The sequence below is a fragment of the Microcaecilia unicolor genome, chromosome 4 (genome assembly GCF_901765095.1).
Source record: "Microcaecilia unicolor chromosome 4, aMicUni1.1, whole genome shotgun sequence".
In the NCBI taxonomy this organism is placed as follows: Eukaryota; Metazoa; Chordata; class Amphibia; order Gymnophiona; family Siphonopidae; genus Microcaecilia; species Microcaecilia unicolor.
In genome coordinates, this window is record NC_044034.1 from 59,092,701 (window position 1) to 59,114,540 (window position 21,840).

General features: G+C 44.3%; 1 protein-coding gene across 1 annotated transcript in view; it reads left to right on the forward strand.

Annotated features, from left to right (window-relative positions):
• The window catches only part of ATM (ATM serine/threonine kinase), a 293,334-nt gene that overhangs the window by 197,937 nt on the left and 73,557 nt on the right, over positions 1-21,840 (forward strand). Inside the window, 4 exon segments of the mRNA XM_030202389.1 lie at positions 6,435-6,612; positions 7,595-7,682; positions 10,888-11,046; positions 15,667-15,778. Of these exon segments, the coding sequence (XP_030058249.1) occupies positions 6,435-6,612; positions 7,595-7,682; positions 10,888-11,046; positions 15,667-15,778 (537 nt within the window).

The following is a 21,840-nucleotide window of genomic DNA, read 5'->3' on the forward strand; positions in this document are numbered from 1 at the left end:
TCACTTCCTAGTATGGATATGTAAGAGAAAAATATGTCCATTATGTAGCTTCCCACTATTCCAGAACGTTGGATAGTTGTTTCCACCAACCAGCAGGTGGAGTTGGATTGAATGACGACTCCTGTAGAGGTAGTATTTCCCACTGTGGGACCAACCAGCCGACATCGGGGCATTGCAGTGCGTGCAATCCGGCCCACAGTATGTCTGGCTATCACAGCATGTCAGCAACTCTGGTTGCAGCATTGGACAGCGGATGCTGGAGGATAAGCCAAAAACCTCTGGTCATCCTTCTTCAGGGGGCTCTCGATCTCAAATTCAAGACAGCAGATGTTACCGGCCTGCTTGTCAGCAATATGGTCAACAGTCCAGCTTGGAGGCACACCAGTCTTCCTTTTCTACGGACATGAAGTCCTTGTCTCAGTCAGCTAGAGCGCCCAATGCCTCCCGAGCTTCGAAATGATGTGAAGGTGGTCCACTCTTCTCTTCCTCTGGTGAGAGGACATCTTCAGGAGTTTCAGGAGGTGTGGGCCAAAATCACATCGGGTTAGTGGGTTCTGGATATTCTTACAGAAGATTACAAGTTGGTATTCTCTCTCCCGGTTGCTTGTCTCTTCTTGAAGTCTCCTTGTCAAACGGGAGCCAAGGCAGTTGAGGTTTAGGCCACTGTAGATTCCTTGCTGGCACTTCAGACAATTGTTCCAATTCTCCAGGCCGAACAGGGACAAGGCAGATACTCAGCCTACTTCATTGTACAAAAGGAAGGAAGGCACCTTTCATCCAGTCTTAGATCTCAAAGGTCTAAACTGCTGTGCCTCCAAGTGCACTTTCACATGGAAAACACTAAGAGCAGTCATAGCCTCAGTTCAAGCGGGAAACATTTCTCACCGCCTTCAATCTAAAGGAGGCATACTTGCATATACCCATATGGCTGCCCCATCCGAGGTGTTTACATTTTGCAGTGCTGGGCCATCGTTTCCAGTTCAGGGCTTTGCACCAAGAACATTTACCAAGAGTATGGTGGTGGTGGCGGCAGTGGCCTTCCTTCGGCACCAGGGAATCAGTTCACCTGTATCTCGATGACAATTTTTTTTCATGAGTCGTCCTATTCAGACAGTGTGGTGGTGACAGACAAAGTTGTCTGTCTTCTGCAGTTGTTGGGTGGGTAACTAGTTTTGAGAAGAGCAGCTAACTCCATCGCAGATGCTGGAGTATCTGGACGCTCTATTTGATACAGCAAGGGAGAGGATCTTCCTCGCGGAACGCTGGTTCAACAGATTCATCTTCTCCTCAGTCATGGCAGGCCCTTAGGGTCTTGGATTTTTACATCCATGTCTGGGGTAAATGATGACGGCAAGGGAAGTGTGGAGCAAGGGCAGGGGCTCATTTATGCCATCATTACAGGAGTGTCTTCTCAATCGCTGCTCTCCCGTGTCACAGAAGTATGACCTTCACCTTTATTTGACACTGGTTGCTAGAGTATGCAGTGGTGGTGGTTGCCCAGGAATTTGACTTTCGGAAATCCCTTTCCAATAACACAGTGGGAGGTGGTGGCAGTGGATGCCAGCAAGTGAGGTTGGGAAGCGCATTACATTTTCCATCTGGCACAGGGCACCTGGATGGAACAGGAGTCTCGGTGTTCAATAAATCGCTTGGAGTTCAGGGTAGTGTAGAATGCTTTACACAAGTTTGTTCCCTTTCTGGCAGGGGACCTAGTCTGAGTTTTCTCTGACAATTCGATGGTGATGGCTTATATGAACAAGCAAGACAGGACCGGCAGATGTCCAGTGGGCAGTGGAGGTGGCCTCACACATGAATTGGGCAGAGAAAAATCTTCCCTGCTTGTCAGCAACTCACATCTCTGGGTCCTTGAATATGAAAGTGAACTTTCTGAGCAGGCATTCTTTGGTCTCAGGAGAATGAGAATTATCCAGTCAGGGTGTTTCAGCTAATAGTGGACTGATGGGGTTCTCCATGTCTGGGCTTGATGGTGATGAAAAGGAATGCCAAAGTGCCCCAGTTCTTCAGCTGTTGAAAAGAACCCTACTACTGCCCTGGCTGGAGACACATCTACTATATGTCTTTCTCCTTGGCCCATGGTAGGCCCTATAGCCTCGGACTGGCCATGGAGGCTATGGTATGCAGATTTGATTCAGCTGCTGGACGGGGATCCTCACTGTCTTCCGCAGGTCCGCAGCCTCGGACATTCTCTACATCCATGGCGTATATGAGAGTATGGAGGACGTTCGAGAGCTGGTGTTCTGAGTGTGAACTTTCTCCCGTCTCTACTTTGAACACACACAGCCTAGCATTTCTCCAGGCAGGTTTTCAGAAAGGATTGGCATTGAGTTCTCTAAAAGTTCAGGTTATGGCTCTGGCTGACTACAGAAGATGTCTCTTGCGGCTCACCTGAATATCGTTCGATTCTTGCAGGGGGCAAGCCTGTTGCAGCCTCCCTTTTGTACACCGTTCCCAGAATGGAACCCTAATTTAGTCCTTTTGGGCTCTTCAGAAACCTTCTTTTGAGCCACTCTAGAAGGCCTCCTTGAAAGATCTTACGCTAAAGACGTTCTCTCCGCATTCAAAACTATTTAACCGGCCAGGAACAGTACTGGCTGGTTAAATAGTGTTTAAGCGCCTAACCATGGATATTCAGCAGGAGATAACCGTCATAGCCGGTTAACTTTCTAGCAGCCAAAATAAGCCCGGATTTTCAATGCTGGTCATTGGATATAGCCCAGCATTGAATATCCAGGTTTAACTCTGGTGGTGGACAGATAACATGCTCCCGTTCTGAATATTGGTCCCAGTGTTCTTGGTGGCTGTTGTATCATCATATAGAGTTTCTGAGTTTAAGACTTTCTCTTGTCAGGATCCTTTTATCTGCTTTTTAGAAGCAGGTGTCTCCCTGCGCATGGTTTCTTCCATTCTTCCAAAAGTGGTATCGGCATTTCATCTCAACCTATCTGTGGAGCTTCTGTCCTTTTACAGAGAGGATGAAGAAGCGCTCAGTATTCCTCCTTGAAGCTTCTCGATGAGCATAGATTTCTCATTAGAATATCCGGGTTTATTTTGGCCGCTAGAAAGTTAACTGGCTATGACAGTTATCTTCCGCTGAATATCCATGGTTAGGCACTTAAACACTATTTAACCAGCCAGGATGAGTTTCACAAATTGGATAGACTGTTTTTGCTTTTTGGTAAGCAGAGGCTTAGCTTCATGACTTCCAAGTTCCACAATTGCTAGATGGTTGACGACTACTATCGCGTTCGCATATATGCTTGCTGGGAACCAGACTACTCAGGCCTTGCGGACTCATTCTACAAGGCGTAGAGAGACATCCTGGACGGAGACTATTTTACTGTCTCTAGCGGATATTTGCAAGGCAGCAATGTGGTCAACTCTGCCTACTGTTGCCAAGCACTACAGGGTGGACGTTGTAGCACGCTCAGAAGCCAGTTTTGGGGCTTCGGTCCTTTGGACAGCGGTGCCAGGATCCCTCCTACTCTAGGAATCACTTTTATGTTTAAATATTTTTTATTCAGTCATCAACCATTTCAATATACAAGGTGTCAAATACTCAATTAGTACATTAGCACAACAACAAACAAATGATGACCATAAAGACCTATTTTTCTATTATATCCCCCCATCACCACCCCATACATACACCACCCGATCCCCCTATACAAAGAATGTGCTAAAATATACATCAAGGAATAACACAAGTCCCAGTCATGATCACTCAGCATTCTATCAGTTCCCCAAACCCTTGTGCTCCCAACCAGTAAGAATGCAACTTCGCTCAGGGCCTGCAGCTATGACACATCCAAGTCATTTAAGATGACAGGACAGACTCTCAATGATAAGGTCACCAAATAGGGATACCATATCTTCAAAAATCTCTTTGCAGCCCGTCCCCAAAGGACTGTGGTCATCTTCTCCATCCGAAGCAGCTCAAACATCTGATTGCACCATTGAGACACAGTGGGTGGGGCTGTATCGATCCATTATAATAATATACAACGTTTTGCCATCAAACAGGCTTTATGCAAAAGGAGTACTGAAAATGCCATGCCCTCCACAACGCCATCCATCAAATCCAGGAGAGATCTGTGGGGGGGTGCCGGCCAGCAACTGCCACACTTAGCACTCAAGTGGGCCTAGAGAGCCGTCCAAAAAGTCTGCATTTGAGGATGCTCTCATACACAATGTTTATAGGAGGCATTTGGAGCAGAACATTTTAAACAAGCCCTCATAGTTGGATAACCCATATTTTATGCTATATGGGGATGGATATACATACTCAGTAAAAACTTATAATGCAATTCCCGATATTTATCACTTTCTATCCAGTGGGATAGATCTTTAAGCTAAATAATAGTTTGTCCAAGGAATAATGTCCAAAATCTTGGGACCATCTGCTTACTACCTCCTCGTATGGATGAGTCCCCAGAACCTTCTTCAAACTCCCAGAATAACGACCCACCAGACTTTTTGTTACTGCAGTCAAGGCCAACACTCATCTAAAGGATTTTCCTGGAAATCCTTCCTGTTAACTGTTAACAGACTATATATATAGTGGCACAACTGCACTTATTGATACCAATGAGTAGAGCTAATATCATAGGTTTCTTTCAACACTTCATCAGACAACAAAGTGAGTTCATCATCATCCAAGTTATAAGAAACTTTAGTTAATCCTTTAAGTGCCCACCTTTTCATAGAGCTTGTCAGTCAGTCCAGGCTCAAGATCTCCATCACCCACAACAGGAAGGTATCGAGAGCAATGGGGATGATGCCCATAACACTTTCTAAAAGTGCTCCATGCTTGTTGCGTCGGATGGAGGAGCACAGAATTACCATGCTTTGAGGGAAGCTTAAGGACCCCTGCATAACTCAGGTAAGAAGGGGCTAAGCAACCCCCAAAGGAGCTCTCCAAAGAAATATTACAAAAAAGTGCAGATCCACAGAGCCAGGCACAAACATATCGTCTGGGAGTCCTAGGCCACCATCTCCCCTCCCCAGCTGTAAATATTTAAAAGCCATCCTCAGTTTCTGCCCACCCCATAAAAATCGACTGGCATGTCTATTCCAGGTATGGATGTCCTTGTGTTTTACTGCCAAAGTAACAAAAAAAAAAACTCTGGGAGCAACTCCGCTAATTTATGTGAAATAACAGCCAACAAACATAGCGGGTAAAAATAATGAATTGTGAGATAAACTTATCAATGATGGAGGGAAAGAAGACCTCAGACCAGTGACACTTATTGATCAGTAAGATCACAACGTTACGGTCACTTCCATGTAATCACTGGTCTTCTACCAGCCTCCTCCCTAAATGTTTAATTTGTGCGCTTAAACATATATATAAATACTGTATATCCAAAAAACATAACCACAGCTACTTAGCTTAATTGTTGCAAACTTAAGGGCCTCCCCAACGATCCCGTATCGCCAACTGGGGCTTCATCAGGGAGAGAGAGCCCCGCAACATCCAACTGTGGAAAAAACCTAGAAACAAGCACAAAAGTAAACATCCATTCAGTCCAAAATCTCACACACTCATATCTCCAGACCCTAAGAAAGCAATATATGCAATAAAGCCATATATGTTCCCTAACCAATTATTAACGTTGCCTAAAGAAGTAAGATGATACAAACAATCACACAAAAAGTCATGTGTCTACCCCCACAGACTGTTATTATATCTCAAAAAGCACTAAAAATAATCCCGCAGTTTGGAATATCTTACCAGGCAAGCTATCAACGCCGCCGAGAAAAATGCGCCATCGGCTGCTGATAAATTAATTGCATTCTACTATAGGGATTGCTTTTAAACAACCCACAGGTTCTGGAATACTGGGAAGTTACGTAATGCAAGGATAAATTAGGTCTTACCCGATGATAATTTTCTTTCCATTAGTCCTTTCCACTATTCCAGAGGCCTGTCCGAGGTTTCTGAGATGTTTAGTCAGAGCGAAGTAATGAGTTAAATAACGACAATCTCCTTGCGTGGTGCTTCCTGCATCTCTTTTGTTCTCTACAAGTTGTCCAGAGATAAGAGAGGTCCTCGCATGATTGCTCGTTCGATTAGTGTTCAGTTAGCGAGTTGTTTAAAGTTATGTTTAATCTGAGTTCCTCCTTACTGCTTGTCTACGTAAATATGGAGGAGCTGGACTGGATTCCAGGAGATATATCTCGCAGCTCAGTTTTCAGTTCTTTATCTCCATCTGCTGGTTGAAGGACACCACTATCCCACAGGTTCTGGGATAGTGGGAAGGAAAATTATCAGATAAGACCTAATTTCTCCTACAACACCAGGAGACTTTATTTTCTTGATTTTTTTGATTAATTGCTTATTTGTAAATCTTATGTTTTTACTGACAGACTGTTTTGGATTGCAGATTTTCACAATTTATTTTGTTTTACCCCAGGTGCAGACAGAGTTTTGTCAGACTCTCTTCCCATATCTGATCCATAGTATTCTGCTTCAGGATCCTGATGAGTACTGGCGGAAGCTTGTGTCTCGGCATATTCAGGGTTTTTTCAGCACATGCTGCAGATCTTCCTTTTCTTCAAGTCGATCTACCACCCCCGCAAACTCCGACTCTGGTAGACATGCTGACACAAAAACACCTTATATTTGCTTCAGTTTTTTACATAAATGTTTTGCTGCAGTTATTGTTAAATTTCACTGTACAGCCTCAGGGCTAACATTTCATGCAAATGCAGTAGATGATATAGTGTAAAAAGAAAAAAGTGTGCACTTTGTGCTGTGCAGTATTTCTAGAGTACACTATAATTTCTATGCTTAGGTCATTGTTGTACAATTAAAAATATTTCAAACACATTTGCAATAACCTGAGCTCTTGGTAGCAGTCGTGTTTGAAACAGCATCACGCATTCTCCAAGGACCAGCAGGATATTTAGTCCTCATACATAATTTGAAGCAGGAGAGCCCAGGTTCAAACAGTGGCTTCATAAAGTTTCAGAGCTTTTTGACATGCCCACATTCCAGCATTTCCACTCTCTCATTTTCCCCTTGTAGTCCATCCTCTCTCCTCTTCCTGCTTTGTTTCTTTTCTTCTCCCCCCTCCCCCCCCCCCCCCTTTTATAGTCCAGCATCTTCTGTCCCCTTCACCCTCTCTTACCCTCCCTCTTGTCTTGCCATCACCACGTCTTAACGTGCCTGGAGCACACCAACTCCAGTTGTCTTTTTTCCTCAGAATTCTCTGGTATCTGCTTTTCCAGGTGACACATCTGAACATTTCCAGAGATTCGTTACTGACCTGATGCCTTGATAGGCACCTTCTTCAGGACAAAACCTGAGCACCACGCTTTGGCTGGCAGGGGCCAAAACAATAGCAGCAACAATTTTCTCTCTCTCCTTAGGCTCAAGTACACTATTTCCACTGTGCACCCAGACCTATCCAGTCCCATAGACACAGCCCCTATTTACTGTCATCAGCACTGCTTAGTACTTAGTTGAATAATCCATTGCATTTTACAGGACAAGACCAGTTTCTTTTAGTCTTTGAAGATGATCACATAAAGTGTCCCTTTTGGTCTTTTTTTTTTTTTTTTTTAAACTTAGAACCAGAATTCCAAGTCTTGGGGAGTTTGGATAAAATTTCCAGAAGAACGATGCTTGGTGTAGTAGACTACTTGAGACGACAAAAAAGGTATAGTGTAGTTTTGATTTTATAGATTTGGGTCAGTGTGGTGCATATTTTGTTCAGGCTTATGATGTGGTGTTTAATTGTTTTTAAAATTGTTACTAAGCTTTAAGTGTGGTTTTTCTGTTCAGGTTGGTCGATTAATTGTTGGAGATTGTTATGAACAGGCAGAGATTATAAAGGGTGGGTGGGGGTGCAGAAAAGTTTGGAAGAAATAAACAGATCAGACAAATGTAGGAATTTTGATGCAAATATCTTAAAACTATGGGACTCTCTCACTAAAATGCAGTAGGATTTTGCATTTGCCATGAATTGGTGTAGAAACTAGCACACAGTAAGTGCAAAGTCTATGTGTAAAATGCAGGGACTGTATCCAGGATCTCTTCTGTATTTAGTGTGCACAGGACAGACACCTACCACATTATATACAGTGCCAGATAGCATGGATGCCCACACTATATGCCACTGCAGGTAATAGGGTGTGGGTCCAAGCATAAATATTAGAACACAGATCTGCTATGGCAATGCTTCCTCCCCCAGCACATCTCCCCCTCCCAACCCCTCTAATTCTATTCCCTCCACCCCCAGGACCCCTCTCAATCCCCTTGGATCTGATTTCCTGATTCTCTTCTCTCTTCACCTCCTCCAGCACCCCCCACCCCCACCCCAGGGCGAGCATCTCTCCCTCCCCTGCTCCTCTTCTGCAGTCTGGCATCTCTCGCTCCCTTCCTCTCTGTTTATGTTCCTCTCTGTTGTGGTCCAGCATCTCTCCCCCGATCCAGTATCTCTTTTTCCTCTGCCCACCCCCCATGGGTCCAGCATCTCTTCTACTCTCTTCCTCCTGGGGGTCCAGCATCTCTCCCTATCTGTCTTCCCTCTCTCTTGGAGTCCAGCATCTCTTCCCCTTTCTTCCTCCTCTACTGTAGATCGGGTATCTGTCCTCTCCCTTCCCTCCACAGGTCTGATGTTCTTCCTCTCCCCCCCCCCCCCACCTCTGGATGTTTATCTCTCCTCTGCCCCTCTTCCTGCATATGTGACATCTCTCCCTCTCCTCCAGCCCCACCAACCATCCCATAGGTCTGGCATCTCCCCCCCCCCCCCCCCCACTGTGGGTCAGTCACTTCCTCTTTCCCTCCCCCACTTTCCACAAAACCTACAGTGGGTCACTTTGCAGCTGCGAATACATGCTGCTTTCAGCCAGCCCCCCTGGTCCTTCTTTCTGCCAGGTCCCTCCTACTCTGATATAACTTTCTGTGGGCAGGATTCTGCAGAGAGAAGATCCCAAGGCTGGCCTGAAGCTGTGTGTTTTCATAAGCGGTATATAAAATTCATGAGTTACGGCAAGTTTGGAGGGCCACAGGGGGAAAGGGGTGGAAGTAAGACAATTGGAAAAGATGTCGACCTGTGGGAGGCAGGAGAAGTAGAGGGAGTGATGCGAGACACATGGGAGGAGAGGAGGGGAAGAGAGAGAGATTCTGGATCATGAAGCAGGGAGTAGGGAGCAAGGTACTGATCCAACAGCAGACAACCTGTTCCAGTGGGTGGCCCCAAGCTTTTGCTGGGCCTTATCAACAGTGGCGTAGGAAGGGGGCAGGTGCACGCTGCTGGGGGGTGTCGGCTCCGCGCCGGTGCACTGCCCTCTCTGCCCCGGAACAGGTTACTTCCTGTTCCGGGACAGAGAGAGCAGTGAATCAGCGCGGAGGCGACACACCCCAGCAACGTGCAGTCAGGGCGGATCGGCCCTCCCGCCCGTCCCCTCGCCACAGGTATGCGCTCCGGGAGGGGGGGAGGTATGCGCTCCGGGGGGGTGCGCTCCAGCGGGAGGAGGGTGCGCTGTGCTGCACCCGGGGTGGGGTGCGCAGCGGCGACCCGCCCCGGGTGTCAGCTCCCCTCTCTACGGCTCTGCTTATCAATGATAGCTTCGTCTCTGGGTTAGCTATATTACTGCATTTGGTTTCATTTTATTATTCTTTCCGAACCAGAAGATTTGGTTTCATTTTATTCTTCTTTCCGAACTAGAAGCATGTTTGGGAACAGAAAACACAAAAGAGGCAAAAGATCTGTGATGCAAGCACAGCAGAACAAATAGTAGACCAACAGACGTGGATAATAGTGGCAAGGGCTTTAATTCAACCAAATATACACTTTTGCCTGAAATGGCCATATTTCGCCAGGAAAACTGGGGGTCAAAACAGCAAAATTATAATCACTAACAGTAAGTTAAAAACAAAAAGGACATACAAATAAATAAAACTACAAACTTGCTTATATAAGACATGCAAAAGCATAAGGTTACATGAGATAAATCACAATATATCAGAATGTGAGTAACTTCTTTGGCAATCTTCTTTACAAAGAATTGTTTTTTTTAGCTCTTTTCTTGACATTTATTGAAATTAATCTGATAATTGTTTCTGAGAGGTGTACTTTTGGTTTTACCTCTCTAGGTGCATATTATTAGCACTTGCATTAGTTGCCACACAGCCTGTTTCACATTTTTAACAGTTTTTTACATTCTGATATATTGTGCTCACTTGACACGTTAGTCACTGTTTGAATTCCTTCACTAACTTTTATGTCATTTGCTCTGCACATTATTTTTTTTGCATGTTTCTGTTATGATTTTTATATTCTTTATCTCATGTAATGTTATGTTTTTGCATGTCTCGCATAGACAAGTTTGTACTTTTATTTATTTGTATGTCCTTTTTGTTTTTAACTCATCGTTAGTATGTGTTTATAATTTTGCTGTTTTGTCCCACAGTTGTGCCTCTGACGCAGCCTTTTGATGAAACGTGGCCACGTCAGATATAAGTGTATATTTGGTTGAATTAAAACCATTGCCAGTCTGTTGGCATGTTTGGGAAACGCAGCATTCGTACCTCATCAGAGAAACACACAGGCAATATTGATAAAAACGCATATGCGTGTGCACATACACAAGCCTTGGAAAAAATTCTGTATTCCACCTCACCATAGATTAATTTGTGTTTTTCGCATATGGTCCTGCTTTTTCAGTCCTTTAAGACCCTACAAACCTATGCAGTTGAAGTTGCACAATGAGTCTTTGCACATGTCCTCACATCCCTTTGCCTGCCCCATGGGCCAATCCTGTCTGTATTCTTTCCTCTCTTATTTAGTATTGCCATACTAGTATATATTTCTCATTTGTTATCTGGTGCATTCACATTGTTCTATAATGTATAATCAGATCCCTTTCAGGGACAATTTTCGATGACAGTTTCTGGCTCGAGCTGAATTACCTGGAGGTGGCTATGACTGCCCAGTCATGCGCAGCACATTTCACGGCTTTACTGTATGCGGAAATCTATGCAGACCGGATCAAGCTAGATGAAGAACAAAGGAAAAGGTAATTCAATTTTGAACCAGTTTATGTTGATCATGCCCTATATGTATCGACAAATGCTTGTATCTATGTGACCATATTTTATCTATTAGGAATTAATTTTTATTCTTCCAACCCAACAGAATGTTGGAAAGAAATTTTACAATAAAGTAGTTGAGAAATGTCCATCTAAAGTAAAAATAACTCTGAAAATTAAGTAGAACAGGACCAAATTGGTATGAGGGAAAAAAACAGCAAATTGACATATTGGAGTTTGAAAATGGGTAGATCAGGCAAGGGTATCTGAAATATCAAGTCCTCTCAAAAATGGCCCAGTGCAGTTTTGTAGGAGAAGTTTAGCTTCTACAGCATAGAAATATTGGTACACTGAAACATAGCAGTGTCTCTCTTCTCTATTAGTCTGTTATAAAAAGTAGACCGATACACATATATAAAAAACAAAGAAATAATTTATTCAAACCAAGATAAAAGCAGTACCCGACGTGGCCACGTTTCACCCTCAGGCTGCGTCAGGGGTAAAACTACAAATAAAAACATAAAAATAGTGATAACATCATCTCAAGTTTTATATATATATATCTATATGTCTATATATAGATATAGATATATAGATATATATTGTGATAGCCCCCTTCTCAGTCAAGGTGACCTGGTTCTCAATATGCAGATCAGATGCAAATTAGTGTGCTACCCCTTGTAGCTCAGGGTGACCTGGTTCCCAATCAGCAAATTAAACAGGTCTCACCAACTGCATATTTCTCAGGCAACTCTTTATTCCAGCCCCTAGGCACACTTCTTCTAGCTTAATACTTTATACTTTCATAGGTCTTCCCACTGAGCCTCCTCACACAGATACATGGGCTCAGTACTAGCTCCAATACTTTGGAGTGGAGGAGTGGCCTAGTGGTTAGGGTAGTGGACTTTGGTCCTGGGGAACTGAGTTCAATTCCCGGCACAGGCAGCTCCTTGTGACTCTGGGCAAGTCACTTAATCCTCCATTGCCTGCCGCATTGAGCCTGCCATGAGTGGGAAAGCGCGGGGTACAAATGTAACTAAAATAAAATAAATAAAAATTGGGGACTTCTAACCCCAGGCTTTGCAGCCTGCTTCTCTCAGTACTTTGGACACACAGTCCTTTCTTCTTTGGACACACAGTCCCCTCCTTGAACACACAGTTCTGGACACACAGTCCCGGACACACAGCCTTTCTTCTTTGGACACACAGTCCTTTCACTGAACACACAGTTCCTATAAGTACTGAGGACACACAGTCAAACACTAATGCTTTAGGGACTTCTTACCCCAGGATTTTCAGCCTGCTGATCTCCTTTGGACACACAGTCCTCCACAAGTCCATAGGGTTAGCCAGTATCTTCCAGGGGCTCTCTCTTCTTCTGCTGCTAGCTCACTTCTCTTCCTTTCACAACTCAGGTGGGGTATAAAGTGGTTAATTAGCTACACAGGACCCAGCCCACAACCCCCTACACCTGTGGACATCCCAGGGCTCTCCCCGGTCCTACCACCCTCCACTTCTCTGCTGCTAGCGCCCTCTAGTGGCCTACACCGTATAGGACACACTCTTATCACTATATATATATATATATATATATATATATATTAACTCAAATATATAAAAAGTCATAACAGCAAATGATAAAATAAAGTACAATAAATGCATTACACATTCAAAAGTAAAATGGAAGAGGAGATAAGACAAGCCACTTTCCAAACATATAGAAGTGTATAAAATGTTGAATGGATTTAATCAAATCCAATAATGTATTAATATATACCTAAAAATCAGGGGTGATCAACATACCCCTTCAAAAAAAGCCTAAAACAAAATTAAAAAGATATACATTAATCCCATCTTGATAGCCCATGTATCACAAACTCTACATCTCACCAGTCAGCTCAATTAAAATTCTCATCATATCAACAATTGACTATATTTCATGGTGTAAAACATTCAATTACTCACTGTTATAAATCATCTACAAATAGACCACCTTGAATCCTAAAACCTTATCAGCCTTGTCTATAACATCATCAAAAGACATGGCTGCATAAATGAAACTAACTTTCAAAAGACCATAACTCATTCTATAGTAAATATACTTATACATCTGCTTTACTCCATGCTGCCATCTCCCATATCCGTCTCTTTGCACTATCTCATACGCCCACTCCCCCCCCCCCCCCTTTCGCCCTTTCCCTCCCCTTTTCTTTCCCCTCCCTCCATCGGGACAAGTCACCCTCCGTCGCCCACACCTTCTCCCTTTCCATGCCTTTTTCAGAATCATACAAGTATTCTTCTCTCCCTTTGATATTTATATTTAACCCCTCAGTTCAATCTTCTTTACAGGTAAGCATAATACATCTTGCTTCAAATACATACTTCAACAGACAACTCTGAACTCGAACTGCCCCACCACCTCTCTTTCCCGCCTTATTAACTTTACCATGAACTGCACCCCTCCACCTCTTCGGAAGGCCAAACAGTTAATGTAATTCCTTAAAGTCCCGCTGCGTATGCAACGACTGCGGCCTGCTATCCACCTAGCTCACCTCCGTATTCAGTTGCTGCAGATAGGCTCGAGCTTCATTCACCTTGTCAAAGTGTCTAGTTGTGCCATTGTCCGTAATCTTCAATTTAGCCGGGTACAGGAGCGCAAAGCGGATCTTTTTCTTATATAGTTCCGTGCACATCGGTGAAAATGCTTTCCGGAGCTGCTGTTGAGAGTAATCCTGGAAGCACAGGATATTTTGTCCCTGGTATGTAAGCTGGCGCCCTTTCCGCATTTCATTCAAAATCTGCTGTTTATGTCGAAAGTTCAGGCTTTTAAATATTACCACTCTCAGTCAATTCGCTGATGCTCTATTCGGTCCAATCCGATGCGCTCTTTCCACACAAAAATTCTGAAGTTGATCTCCAAGCTGCAGTGCCCGCGGAATCCACTCTTCCAAAAAAGATGGCAAGTCTTTATCTAATAATGTCTCTGGGAGTCCCACTAAGTGCAGGTTGTTCTTCCTGTTGCGATTCTCCAAATCATCTTATTTAGTCCACCACCTTCTGCTGTAATTTCAAGTGTGATTCCTTCAGCGCTGTTGTACTATCCTCCAAGTCAGAAGTGTGCTGCAGTCCCAAATCCAGCTCCAATCACATACTATCTATATGTTCGTGTGCCTCCTCTGCCCGATTATATATTTGCTGTAGCTTTTTATCAAGCGCTGCCTCCACCGCCGCTGTCACTTCAGCTGTTGTCTCACCCGGGGTGTGTGGGTCGGCCACTTTGTTTTCAACCAGTTTCGATTTCTCCTGGTCTTTTCGTACCGTTTTCATCGTCATTTCACTGTTTCCACTATTGTTTCTTGGTTCTCCGATGGGTTAACCGAGTCCACCACTCTCACATATACGTTCTCATGGTTCTTTCTGTTTAGCTGATATTTTGCCAATTAGAAGGCGCGCACGGAGCTCTGCTTTTCAGTGTCTACCCCGTGACATGGCAACATGTGACCTCTTTTCTTTTAATTTTAAAACACCAAGTCTACTTTCTGAGGAAGAGTGAAGGTGCAGGTCTTTCGCCTCTTGGAGCTCGCACACCTTCCTAGTGATATAAGTACTCAGGAGTTCAAAGAGAGTTTGATGGAATCCAGAGGATGACCTAAATGAGGTAGTGTCTGTGACTTCTGCTGGCTTCATGGAGTCTGGGAATACTGATGTTTGCCTGGAGGGTAAGGAGCTTCCCCCAGGAGAGGATGTGTTGGTGGTTTGCATCTTCAAGGGGGATGAGCTGCCAACTCTAATAGGTCAAGTCCTGAGGCTTCTTTGGCCATATGAGAACTACCTGTTCAGAGAGATCCAGAAGCTCATCACTACCAGTTCACATGGTAATTAAGGATATCATTACAGCAGAATGGGATACTCAAGGTGCATGGCTTAAGGTTGGAATTTCTGTGGCAAGGCTGTATCCTGTTGCTGTGGAAGAGAAAGAGCAATTGCACTTGTTGAAGGTGAATTCCTTGGTGTCTGTGATAGCTCAGATGCCGACAGTCCCAGTGCAGGGATCCAAATATTAGCTGCCAGAGGTACACAGCCTTCACCGCATTAAGGCCCTTGGGGCAGGACCCCAAAGGCAAGGCTGAAAAAGTTGAGGTAAAAGGGCTCAGATCTCAAAAAATGGAGGTAAATTGTTCCAAAGTTTAGGGATAGCAAAGAAAAAAAATCAGAGTGCCTTGTAGACTCATAATGAGCCAGAAGAAAATGTCCTTTTCACAATACAAGTATTAAGCATATGAGCAGTTAATTTGCAAAATTGTGATTGTACTCATGGCCAGTAGTGTTACCTGTTGCAGTCTGAGGTTCATTCCTGTCATATGTGAAAAACAATCCCATTTGGAGACATTACCTCCAGAGAAAATCCTCCCTCACTACTTTTTTTTCCTTGTCAGCTATCATGAGTTTTATCAATTTTGGCCTCATATTTTTCTTTATGTTGTATAAAAATGTTTGTAAGAGATATTGAATTAAAAAAAATAAGCTTGACCTGCTGTGCCCAGACTTTCAGTTGAGCTGTGTTGTTATTTTTGTCTATGTGTTAATGCATCTCATGTTTTCTTTAGTAAAAGTGCTTCTACAACATGTAGAAGTCTGACCTTTGAAGAGGACAGCCAAAGTTTGACTATTAGTAGCCTGAGTGAAAAGAGTAAAGAAGAATCGGGGATTAGTTTACAGGTAAAGCTCTTACCTCTCTTTACATTCTGAAGGCAAGGGAAAATTTTCAGCTAATGCACTGAGCAGTTCTGCTCCATATTGTTTATTTTATTTTTTACATATTTATTTTTTACTTCTAAAAAATGGTGTCTTATTAGGGCTTCACACTTCTCCAACCATCAAAAATTGTTTTTTTTAAATACCGCCCCTTCCCCACTTTCCCAGCCAGTTCTCTTTTTAGTTCTATTTTATGTTACTACACTGGTGAAGCAGGGACCCCATTGACTTTGAAGACCCTATAAATGAGGAGAGGGGCTGGGAGGATTTTTTTTTTGTTGTTTCATTTTTGACACCTTAGTTTTTTGAGGCTTTGAGGGGGGGGGGGGGTTAGCAGGGGGAAGGTCCTCTGGCCTGGCTGCCAGTGTCTTATTTTCCTTCCCATTCAAAAAAAAAAATGTCCTAATTTACCTGCGTTAATGTGTTAATATGATATATGCGTGGATGAAGTAGTTCCAAGTTCAACTAGAAGTCCAAACAAAAGTTTATTCTCCAATAGAAATAACATGCACCATTATTTCTATTGGAGAATAAACTTTTGCTTGAAGATATTGGACTTCTAGTTGTACTTAGAACTACTTCTTCCATTCTTGTTTTCTGCTTTTGACTATTGTGGAAGTTTTTTCCTGCTTTGGTTTGTTTCAGTTAATGTGATATATGGTCATTATCTTCTGTGTGGCCTCTTTACTAACACTGTACTTAACTCAAATTAACACATGCTAATGAGAGTTAATGTGTTACATGATTAATGCAAGTTAATTAATGAAGGCCTAAGTTTTTTTCCTTTCATTTTCAAAAACACAGGAATCAAAACAGAAGATAATGTTGCACTTTCCTACCTTATTGCAAATAAAACCACGTCCTCGCTTTCCATCACTAACAGGCCATTTTACTAAGCTGCAATAAAAGTGGCCTTAGTGTACAGTTTGTATGAGTTTTTCTCACATGCTAAGGCCATTTTTACCGCAGCTATAAAAATGACTTTTTTCTATTTTTGCATTAATAACTGTGTGCTAATGTCATTAGTGCATGGCTATTTGCCAAATTACTGCATGTGCCCTTATCGCCACCTATTTTGATGGCGGTAGGGGCTCACACATTATCAGTGCGCTAACCAGTTAACAAAATTCAGAAGCATAATATGCCAAGGACAAAGTGTATTACTACTACAATTCGACATGTTAAGTGCGTTCAACCTAGTAGATCACACCACACTAATGACATTGCTCGACAACATAGGAATCAGCGGTGCAGTGGCAACATGTTTCAATAGCTTCTTAAAGACCAGATCCTACATTGTAAAGATGTCCAACCAAACATCAGCTTCATGGATATCTGAATGCGGTGTACCACAGGGATTGCCAATATCATCAATACTGTTCAGTGTAATGATGGCGCCTCCGAGTTCCAGGCTCTGCCTCCCTCTGAGTTCCAGGCCCCGCCTCCCTCCCTCCCCACCTCTGAGTTCCAGGCCCCCCTCCCTCCTCCCCTTCTAGTCGGCTGTCTTCCCTTCTCTTCGCTCTCAGCTCTGTCTCTGGTCCCGCCCTTATTTCCTGTCGGGGCCAGAGGCAGAGCGAAGAGAAGGGAAGACAGCCGACTCACCGAGCCTGCTCGCCTTTCACTGCTGCCACCGGGACCCCGGTAAGATGACTTTTAAATTATGGGTGGGCGGCACATAGGAAGGCGAGGGGCAGGCAAAGGACTGTTGTGGGAGTGGGAGAAGAAGTCGGGCTGGAACTGAATCAAGTTGGAGGGAGGGTCTGGAACTCGGAGGGATGACTTTTAAATTCTTGGTGGGAGGCACGGAGGAAGGCGAGTGGCGACCTTGGGGGGGGGGGGATGCGGCGCAGTGGCGGAGGTCAGACTCGGGACTGTAGTAACTCACCAATCCTATATAATAAAAAGCACCTCCAACGTTCTGAAGCTAGGTCGTGCTTGGAGGGCAGAGAGAGAGAGAGAGAGGAGGAGGGAGGCGCGCAAGGGCTGGCAACTCTACAGAGTTCCCTGGAGGGCAGGGCGATTACGAACCCTCGTGTGGTTGGTCACTGCTGCTTGTGACGAGCCAGGAAGTACATGACGTCAATTCAGGAGATGGATACAGAGAGCATGAATGCTTCAAGGTTTCAGTGCCACGGAGTCAGCTTCAGAACGTTGGAGGTGCTTTTTATTATTTATATTATATATATATATATATATATATATATATATATATATATACACACTCACACACATACACACAAGCTAAGTAGTCACATTTTCACTTTTGTATTCTTTTGATGTTTTTACTAAACTGGTTTATAACAGCAATTTTTACTAGTACATTTGGATTTTATAAAATAAAAAAAAAGTGAAATGTAAAAAGAATAGAGATTTTCAGTGGCAGTGCCCCATTGAGTGCTCATCCCAGTCCGTTCAGTGTGGTTTAAGTGAAAATTCTCCTGCCCGGTTAAATCCTTTTGAATATTAGGCCCGTTGTTTTTGGTACACATTATTATCAGGCTTATTTTCGAAAGGGATCGCCGGCGATCTTCCGACACAAATCGGGAGATCGCTGGCGATCTCTTAATTCCGGCCAAATTGGTTTATTATCGAAAGCCAATTTTGGCCGGCCACAATTGTTTTCTCGTTGCGGCGCTGGCCAACCTTCAAGGGGGCGTGTTGGGAGGATAGCGAAGGCAGGAAGGGGGGAGGGCGGGCCGGGGCATGGTTACGAGATGGCCAGCTTCCCCTTATAATGGAAAAAAAAAGGCCGGCTCGAACAAGGGAGGGAGGGGGGTCTGGAGCAGGGAGGGGGTCTGTAACTCGGAGGGATGACTTTTAAATTCTTGGTGGGAGGCACGGAGGAAGGCGAGCGGCGACCTCGGGGGGGGGGGGGTGTGCCGCGCGGAGGTCAGACTCGGGACTGTAGTAACTCACCAATCCTATATAATAAAAAGCTCCTCCAACATTCTGAAGCTAGGTCTTGCTTGGAGGGCAGAGAGAGAGGAGGAGGGAGGCACGGGGGCTGGCAACTCTACAGAGTTCCCTGGAGGGCGGGGCGATTATGAACCCTCATGTGGTTGGTCACTGCTGCTTGTGACGAACCCGGAAGTACATGACGTCAATTCAGGAGATGGATACAGAGAGCATGAATGCTTCAAGGTTTCAGTGCCACGGAGTCAGCTTCAGAACGTTGGAGGTGCTTTTTATGATTTTTTCATTGATGATGCAGCAAAGCAAATGCATCCAACAACTACTAATATGTACATAGCAAAGACAAAAAGACATAATCCATCATCAAAACTGAAAACAATTCCCCCCCTCCATCCCCCTTATCCAAAGCCTCCTTTATGTGAAAATGTAACATTATCGTTGATGATAATAACAATACAAGATAAATTGATCAGTAGCAAAGAACCATCACGTGTAGAGGCAACAAATAACAACACAGAAACATCAAGGGAAAAAAAGGGGGGCAGGGAAAGAGGGTAGACCAGCACCGAAGAAGAAACAAAAAAGAAATCCTCTCCCAGTGTCAGCCAATAAAGAAAGCCAGAACTCCGAAGTGTCTGTACTCTTATACCATGGAGGAAAAGGACACGTCCTTCTCTCATCCCTCACCCCCGGAATGCCCCCCCCCCCCCCAAAAAAAAAAAAAGTTTAAAAAAAAAGCTCCGAAAGGGATCTTATGAGTCAAATATACCTAAATCTCCAATTGCGTGTATCATGAAAGGAGCCCTCACCTCTCCCCAACCAATCAGAAGAAATGGGGAATCATGAAAACACTATAACATGGTAAGGACTAGACTCCTGGCTTTGTGAGGTAAGGATTGTAAGCAGGGCTTTTTTTGAGGGGGTACTTGGGGGTACTGAGTACCGGCACCTTTTCCACTATCTGCTAAAATTGACCCACGGACCCCAAGTTTTAATGAAAGAGTTCAGGCTCTACACACCAATTCTGCCTTGTCATAGATTCTGTGACTGGTTGCAAGGGGCCTGGCTATTGTGGGATGGGTCCATCAGTTATCACCTCACCCCTGAAGCGTGGCCTAGCATTTGAGTACCAGCACCTTTTTTGCTAGTAAAAACACACTGATTGTAAGTAGGCATTCCAAGTGTTCAAAAAGAGTTTCTTCCATTTGGGGTTGCAGAACACCAAGGAAGGCATGCAGCTGCATTTAAATTCCTCAACACTAGGGCTTCCTCCACATTGGACAGCAAAAGCATTGCCACTAAAAACTGTGTATGAAATATGAGTTAATGGTTTGAATATAATAACAAGGTGAAATACAAACCATCCTGACATCTCAGGTTCTCAACTGAATCCTTTCTTGCACCCCTCCCCCCCTTTCTCTCAAGCTTGTCCCCACACTATACGGAACTCCTTGTCATAGCATCTCTATGCTGAACCGTCCTCCACTAAGTTTAAAGTGGCCCTAGACTTTCCCTTTGTGAAAGCTATTGCATTTATTCAGCATTGTCAGGGTTTGCACCTGGTTTCTCTTTTGTCTGAGTATGTTCTGTTCTCTAACTGCTGTATTGTGTGTATTCCTGTCCTATTCAATAATTGAATAATTGAAGCAAGATGATCACTTTGCCATTGGTGGTTTCAGAAGGGCAGTGGTATGCTGGAGCGGGCTCTCACGGGCTCGCGAGAGCCGTTTGTTAAGTTTTTAAGAATTTTGGGAGCCGGTTGTTAAAGTAGGCCTCCCCATGGCTACTTTAACAACTGACTCCCAAAATGTGGGCTTGGGCCCCCTCTTGAATTCTCTTTTACTTTGCTGGCAGTGATGTTGGCCCCACAAGCCAAGTAAATAGACCGCTGCTGCTCCCTGCTCCTTGTTTCTGACTCTGAGCATCAGGCTGGGACTTTTCATGCAAGCACAAGAAGGGTCCATCATGCTGCTCAGAGTCAGAAACAAGCAGCAGAGAATGGTGGCAGTCCATTTATTGGCTGGTGGGGCTCGGCAAAGGTATGCCTAGCGTGCCCGCACAAGGGAGGGGAGAGAGAAGCATGTATTCCCACCCCCCCCCCCCCCCACCCCAGGGGTGTGCTGGTAAATTTTTAACAACGGGCTCTCTCTCCGGACATAGCCGGCCCTGAAATTTGGGGGGAGGGGGGAATACATACTACTACTACTACTATTTAGCATTTCTATAGCGCTACAAGGCATACGCAGCGCTGCACAAACATAGAAGAAAGACAGTCCCTGCTCAAAGAGCTTACAATCTAATACATGCCTCTCTTTCCCCTCCCTTGTGCGGGCACGGTAGGCATATCTTTGCCGAGCCTCACCAACCAATAAATGGACTGCCACCATTCTCTGCTGCTTGTTTCTGGCTCTGAGCAGCATGATGGAACCTTCTTGCGCTTGCATGAAAAGTCCCAGCCTGATGCTCAGAGTCAGAAACAAGGAGCAGGGAGCAGCAGCAGTCTATTTACTTGGCTGGTGGGGCCAGCATCACTGCCAGCAAAGTAAAAGAGAATTCAGGAGGGGGCCCAAGCCTACATTTTGGGAGTCAGTTGTTAAAATAGCCATGGGGAGACCTACTTTAACAACCGGCTCCCAAAATTCTTAAAAACTTAACAAACGGCTCTCGCGAGCCCGTGAGAGCCCGCTCCAGCACACCACTGTCCCACCCCCAAATTTCAGGGCTGGCTATGCCCGTAGAGAGAGCCCGTTGTTAAAAATTTACCAGCACACCCCTGCAGAAGGGCATGTAAAATATGAAAATAAATGAAAAATACGATTGGGTGAAATGTTGCAGCCATGCAGCATTTTCACATGTCTGGAAAAACCTGGAAGGAGTTCCTGGGAGCAGGAAGCCACTGTAGATTTATACCACAAACCACAAGAACAGAGACAGGTTTTCAGTTGTTACGTGAACTACAACATTTGGAGGTGAATTAAAAGTCAAAACTTAACATGGACAATTTTTGACCTAATGGCTCCATCAAGGGTAACAAAACGAGCGGGTGAAATATTGCTGAGATTGATTAATAAAATACGATAGTCTTCTAGACCAAATAGCTAGTTGGGACCTCA